The sequence below is a fragment of the Colossoma macropomum genome, unplaced genomic scaffold, assembly GCF_904425465.1.
Source record: "Colossoma macropomum unplaced genomic scaffold, Colossoma_macropomum, whole genome shotgun sequence".
In the NCBI taxonomy this organism is placed as follows: Eukaryota; Metazoa; Chordata; class Actinopteri; order Characiformes; family Serrasalmidae; genus Colossoma; species Colossoma macropomum.
Genome location: NW_023495948.1, coordinates 94,004 through 101,150, shown reverse-complemented (window position 1 = coordinate 101,150; position 7,147 = coordinate 94,004). Strand labels below are relative to the sequence as shown.

Sequence of the window (7,147 nt, the reverse complement as noted above, 5' to 3'; positions counted from 1 at the left end):
AATATCAGACTCGTGGAACAACTTCAGCTTCCGGTGGAAACCCTTCCGACTCCTCTGAAAGTAGCCGCCCTGGATGGAGGACGTGTGGGGATGGGGACCGTTTCTCAAGCCACTATACCCCTCGGGTTACAGATTAGTGCCCTCCATCGAGAAACATTGTCATTCTTAGTCTTAGAACACTCAGAATTCGACATTATCCTAGGACTTCCATGGTTGGAGAGACATAACCCTATAATATCATGGGCAGAGCGTACAATCACACACTGGTCTGAACACTGTCTCCAGACGTGCCTGGACACCCCTCCCATTTCCGTTTCTTCAACCTCGATAGAAAGCCCCAACTCTGACTCCACATTTGAAATTCCCCCAGAATATAGAGATTTGAGGGAGGTGTTTAACAAGAAAAATGCCACAAAATTACCTCCTCATAGGCCTTACGACTGTGCCATTGAACTTATAGAGAACACTGTGCTGCCTAAAGCTAGAATATATCCCCTTACACAGGAGGAGCAAAAGGCACTAGATGTATATATCCAAGAAGCACTTGACCAAGGTTTTATACGACCATCCACATCCCCTATAGCCTCTAGTTTTTTTTTTCATTAAAAAGAAGGATGGAGGCCTACGCCCCTGTATAGATTATAGAGCCCTGAACCAGGTTTCTTAAGTGTATCCTTATCCCCTGCCACTCGTGCCCGTTGCGCTAGAACAACTTCAAGGGGCGAAATTCTTCACTAAGTTGGATCTTCGCAGTGCTTACAACTTAATCCGAATTAAAGAAGGGGATGAATGGAAAACCTCCTTCTTGACCACTAGGGGGCACTATGAATACCTTGTGATGCCCTTCGGGCTCTCTATCGCCCCCTCGGTCTTCCAGGCCTTCCATGTCCAACATGTCAGAGCAGTTTTAGAACGGCTGTTAGAGAACAATTTGTTCCTCAAGGGAGAAAAATGTGAATTCCACCTACAGTCAGTGTCCTTCCTGGGGTACATCATCAGTGCTCAGGGTGTCATTATGGACGACCACAAGGTAGAGGCAGTTGTTCAATGGCCCACACCCAAGTCCGTGAAAGAAGTACAGAGATTTTTGGGGTTTGCGAATTTTTATCGCAGATTTATTAGGAAGTTTAGCAGTATTGCGGCTCCACTCACCTCACTGCTTAAAGGAAGTCCTAAAAAGATCACTTGGACTGAAAGGGCCGAGAAAGCCTTCCGAGATCTTAAGGAAGCTTTTACTACGGCGCCCATTCTGAAGCATCCCGACCCCACACAACCTTTCATAGTAGAGGTGGATGCTTCAGAAACAGGAGTTGGAGCTGTATTATCTCAGCGGAATGGATCTCCTCTCAAATTGCACCCCGTAGCATTTTTTTCTCACAAGCTATCACCTACAGAGAGGAACTATGGAATGTCGAATGGCGCCATTGGTTGGAAGGTGCCAATCAACCTTTCACCGTTCTGACAGACCATAAGAATTTGGAATATCTTCGCACAGCCAAAAGACTCAATGCACGCCAAGCTCGATGGTCTCTTTTTTTCTCACGTTTCAGGTTCACTATCACCCATCGGCCGGGCTCTCGTAATACCAAGGCTGACGCACTGTCAAGGGTACATCAACAAATGGCAAACTCACAATTAGAGACACCGGAACGCATCCTTCCTCCTGAGGTAAATGTCTCCTCTATTCGATGGCAGATCAATGAGGAGATTGAAGCAGCTTTACCCCACGTCCAAGTACCCATCCAGTGTCCCCCAGGTAAACTATATGTACCAGAACCTTTTAGAACCTCACTGATCACATGGGCTCATTCCTCCGGACACCCTGGGGAGACTCGAACTTACAAGCTACTGGATAGATAGATATTGGTGGGAGTCAATGACCCAGGATATTCATTCCTTTGTGTCTTCCTGTTCCACATGTTCACAGTGCAAAATGCCTAAAACATTACCAGCCGGCAAATTAATGCCCTTGCCCATACCCAACTGACCCTGGTCTCATATCGCTGTGGATTTTGTCACAGATTTACCTGAGTCACAAGGATTCACGACAGTTCTGACAGTTATAGACCGATTCTCTAGGGGAGTTCGTTTTATACCCTTTGCCACTATTCCCAGTGCCTTTCAGACTGCAGAGACATTGTTTCATTATGTATTTCGAATTTTCGGTATCCCGGAGGATATCGTTTCAGACAGGGGGCCTCAATTCACCTCCTAAGTATGGGCCGCCTTTTTCGAGCACATAGGGGTATCCATCAGTCTGTCATCTGGATATCATCCGCAATCTAATGGGCAATGTGAGCGGGTAAATCAGGAACTGGGGAAGTTTTTGAGACTTTTCTGCCATGATAACCCCTCTGATTGGTCGAAGTTTTTAGTCTGGGCTGAAATAGCACAAAATTCATTGACTAGCTCTGCTACTGGACTGACTCCTTTCCAGTGTATTTTAGGTTACCAACCACCCCTAGCACCCTGGACTGGATCACAAACGGACGTTCCAGCAGTGGATGACTGGATGACGCGTAGTGAACGAGTATGGGAGGAGACTCACCAGCACATTGAGACCATCCTCCAAAGGCAGAAAGAACAGGCCGACAGACACAGAGGACAAACCCCTGTCTTTCATCCTGGTGACGGAGTGTGGTTGGCTACGAAGGACTTTCGCCCTTCCGAGGGGAGTTGCCGTAAGCTTCAGCCTAAATACATTGGGCCATTCAAGATAATTAAACGTATCAATGATGTGACTTATAGGTTGGACTTACCCCCACGTTTTAGAGTATCTCGCTCATTCCATGTGTCTCTTCTTAAACCCGTTGTTACAGGGCCCTTGGATGAGGCAACACCAGACGTCATGCCACCACCACCGGAAGTGATAGAGGGGGCCCCAGTCTACGCTGTCCGACGGCTGCTGGACTCCAGGAGACGGGGCGGGCTCCTTCAGTATCTGGTGGACTGGGAGGGGTATGGCCCCGAGGAACAATGCTGGGTGCCAGCCAAAGACGTGTTGGACCCGGGCCTCATCGCGGACTTTCATAGTCAGCACCCTGAGAAGCCAGCTCCTCGTCCCCGAGGCCGTCCACGTAGGAGGCTTACCAGTTCACATCCCGCCCGTCTGAGAGATCGTCGCGGAGAGACTTCGCCTATCCAGCGCCTCGGCAGCTCTGGTTCGGCCCCGGTTCGAGGATCCGGTGGTGGGAGTGGTTGTCGCCCTGGTTGTCCTCGTGCCGAGGCCCACCCGGACTCTTTGGGGGGGGTACTGTCACGCCTACGGCATGCTCTCATGATACGGACTTCATCTCCCAGAATCCCATGGGAGATCATGTGACTCGGCCATCGAATGCGGACTCTGATTACGACCAAGACTCCATTGCCCATGGTGCAGTAGGGGCTCACGTGACCAGTGACTCTCGCGAACGCTCCTATCAGCGCTCACAATCACCGGAATACTAATTGCTTTCACCTGTGTGTATTTTCAAGAGATAGGGAACTAGTAGTATTTAAGCCTGGGCTTAGATTTGTGGCGAGGTATTGTTCTCTTGAGACTTACTGAGCGTTTCTATTCTGATTATCTGACTTCCGTGTTTTTGACCACTGCTTTGTTTCACCCGTTTTTGTATTTTGCTACTTCCCTTTGGTACTGTTGCCTTTTCTGATTGATCCGTGTTTTTGACCTTTTTGCCTGTTTCATGACGACGATTTTGCTCTGCCCTTTTGTGCTGTTTGTTGTTGGTGACTAAAGTGTTCTCAACTTTCCATCCACACGTGTCTGGTTTCTGTTGAACTATCACATCATTAATGAATTCAGTTGATGAAGCTGGGGGGTGTTGCTAAGCCAGTTTTAAAATGTTAGCCCCCACTAATAAATCTAAAACTAATAAATTATTAGTTCAAATAACCATTTTTTTTCTCATTAATTCTTCATTTTTTCAGCTGTGCCACTGTGTCTCGAAATATACTGTGTTAGCAGGGTGTGAACTGGGGGAGGCGTCACTGCTGTAATTTACTGCTGCCTCAGCTGTGCTGCCAGAGATTTTCTAACATAATGTAAGAGGAGACAGTCCTCTGCTGTTTAGCTTTGGGTATAAAGTATACTCACTGGCTCAGCCAATCAAAGCAGACTTGGGGGAGGGTTTCCTCTACATGTCAGTTGGCAACTGCTGAAGTTGAGACAGGATTTTGGCTGAAAGCTCAGTAAAATACATAGATGAGCCCCAAAACATTGACAGATGAAGGGTAAAACATTAATTATCTTGTAACAATGGCACGAGGACTATCAATTATTTTAGTAATTGAGTATTTCATTGATTAATCAAGTAGTCAGATAAGAAATACTTTATACTATAATAAAAGAAATACTACAATAAAAGAAAATAAGACAGATGTACAATGTTTTTGTTTTATTCAGCTTGAAATGAATCCAAACTTTGGACACTTTGTTATTTTCTCTAGTCTCTCTTCTGTTTGCCCCTTGCTATTTTCTCTCTTCTCCATTTTGCAATCTACACCATCAAATCACGTCTCCTTCATGTCATCTGCCCACAGCATAAGCACCCTGTGCGACAGTATTAAGCATCCATGTGAAACACAGTGAGCTGGATATAGTTTTATGGATTAGATGAAGCTTTGATGCAAAGAATTTGCATAGATGATTGTTAGTAATTGAGTTAATCGAGTTTTGTCGAGAAATCATGTGCTACAACAAGTCCGATCTGCGTCAGCTTACAGGACTTAAAGGATCTGCTGCTAACATCTTCCTCAGGTTTCTTTTGCATCATGCTGATGGAAGGATCAGAATTTGGTGCAACCAACATCTGGTTGGATCAACAATACATGTTGAAGGTGCAGTATGATGGTGTAGGGAACGGTTTCCTGGCACAAATTCGGACCTCTGATATCCACTTAAAAATTTCTGAACAGGACAGTGTATTTGAACGGAATTGCTGACTAATTTCAGTGATTCATTGCTACAGTTTATCCACACTCGAATGGCCACCTCCACTGTCATAATGGATCATACTACAAAGCATGTGTTCTCACTGCATGCCTCTAGCAAACATGACAGATCACTTCAGTGGCTTGTACTGGGGCCCAATGCACCAACAGGTCTTGGCTAAGATGTTCTTTCCTGCTAAACTAGTCATAACTAACAACAGTTTTCAGGGAGGGCTTTATGCCCAAGTGCAAGGTCAGTCTTAGCTGGTTGCATTCATATGAAAACATGTAGCAATGATGGTTGCTAAGCAACCTGGTTCATTAAGCAAAACAGCTACATGCATGCTTACTCTTGGAAATTCATAGTATTCCGATGACGTCACGCAATCGCACTGCCACCATTTTGGTAGGCAACTTTAAGTTCATGCGGGAGCACAAGGATGTTTGATATGAGAGAAAGCCATAATTAAAAGATGTGCAACACTAGCATGAAAGTTTGTGCTGTATTGAATTCACACTTTAACCATGTGATGTTCCTCTGCACATACAACAACCACGTGACTTGTAGACACAGCGCAGAGGGTCTTATCTGTCACAATCTCACTTCTTTAGCGAGCTCACAGATCAGTTTCTAATGCACTCTCATTAATATAGATGATGAGGCCGCCTGAACACACAGTGGTACACAGACCAGCACAGAGGAGCTGGTAGGTATTTTGGGCTCCCTGAAACCTTTATCCATAAACCCCTTGCCTCACCTCATATCCCGTAGCAGAACCTATCACAACATTAAAATGTTCCCAGGAGGCAGGGCTTGGGACTTGGCCTCCGTCCCCCAGCCCTCATGCTTGTCATCCTTCCCTTGCGGTCATTATGGTTTAGGCCTTCCTACTGACTCTCACAGACGTCTTTTTGAACACAGAGGACGGGCATCAGGCACACCTTGTGTTGATTTGTGGAGTGTTGATTTGCTGTAGTGATAACAAATGAAAGCTAAAATCCAAATGGCTGAGATTTCCCACTGCGTTACTTCTGCTGCAGCCCAAACTGCTAGCACTAGCACACTAAATAGTATTTAAAAACAGTGCAGTACCATTAGAAGTACACTCTTTAGTGTACTAGGTGAAGTACAGAAGTGTGTGGTTTGGGACGTGCCATTGGATCAGTTAGTGAGATACATTCAACAATCTAGTAATCTAGCAGCTGTAATCAGCTGATTACAGCTTTGCTGTGCTGAATGTGCTGCTCATTCCCAGCAAACATACAAAGTATTTCCTGATTAAGGATACATTTATTGAGGAAAACTGGATATCTACAAATTTTTCTATGACATGATTTTGGCTCTGTTCTTCGTTTGAGACAAGTAAATGTAACTGTTTCACTGTTTAAGGTGGGACATATAATTTAAATGAGAAGTTGGTGAATAAGAAGTCAAATCCAGCTTAGTTGGGTTCACTATTTAGGAGCTTTGGCATTTTTGGTAGCCGTTTTTATTAGATTTTGTAAAATCTCATACATCGGAATATTCTGAACTCTGGAAATATGTAGGTTATACGGATCCAGTCCACCAATCAAGATAATCTTCTTATCATATGGTTTTCTAGAGGTTGTATCTAAGCTGTCCTCATATCTTTATCTTTTTCATGGTCATTCTGGTCTACTTTGCCTGGTCTACAGCCACCTGTAGGGTTGTAGCTGCAGCAACAGTGACAACATAAACGATATCGGAGCCTATTAAGAGTTACAGCCGCCTTCCAAAATGGTCTGTATTTGCGTCTGTTGTAAATACTTGCAACATTAACAGCTTTGCTTTTAGTTATAGTGTGTTAAAGGCAGGGACCTTATCTCATTTTCTTCTCTGTTCTTGGTGGCCATCTTGTGTGATAAAGACATTTCTTACCTTAAATAAACATCCAACAGCTCTTTCTAAACTCTTGCATTCGGAACAAAGCAACATTTTTACTGTGTAATAAGCTGATTTGGGAATTTGTGCTGTTATGAGGACCAAAGATGTGCAACACTAGCTAGTTTGTGCTGTATCGAATAAACCCTTTAACCATGTGAAGTCCCTCTGCATGTACAACAACCACGTGACTTGTAGACACAGCGCAGATTCTTATCTGCCACAATCTCACTTCTTTAGCGAGCTCACAGATCAGTTTCTAATGCACTCTCATTAACATAGATGATGAGGCTGCGTGAACACATAGTGGTACAC

General features: G+C 44.7%; 1 protein-coding gene across 1 annotated transcript; it reads left to right on the top strand.

Annotated features, from left to right (window-relative positions):
* The first annotated feature begins 2,006 nt into the window (after nucleotides 1-2,006).
* On the top strand, nucleotides 2,007-3,447 carry LOC118803719 (chromobox protein homolog 8-like). Its single transcript, XM_036564204.1, has 3 exons — nucleotides 2,007-2,681; nucleotides 2,820-3,250; nucleotides 3,301-3,447. The coding sequence occupies exons 1-3, from the start codon at nucleotides 2,513-2,515 to the stop codon at nucleotides 3,445-3,447; spliced, it is 747 nt and encodes a 248-aa protein (XP_036420097.1). The 5' UTR covers nucleotides 2,007-2,512.
* Nucleotides 3,448-7,147: the final 3,700 nt, after the last annotated feature.

Coding starts and splice junctions, on each gene's coding strand:
- LOC118803719 (XM_036564204.1), top strand. CDS start 2,513: ATGACGCGTAGTGAACGAGTATGGGAGGAGACTCACCAGCACATTGAG. Junction 2,682..2,819: donor CCCTTCCGAGGGGAGTTGCC/GTAAGCTTCAGC, acceptor CCGTTGTTACAG/GGCCCTTGGATGAGGCAACA. Junction 3,251..3,300: donor ACCCGGACTCTTTGGGGGGG/GTACTGTCACGC, acceptor TTCATCTCCCAG/AATCCCATGGGAGATCATGT.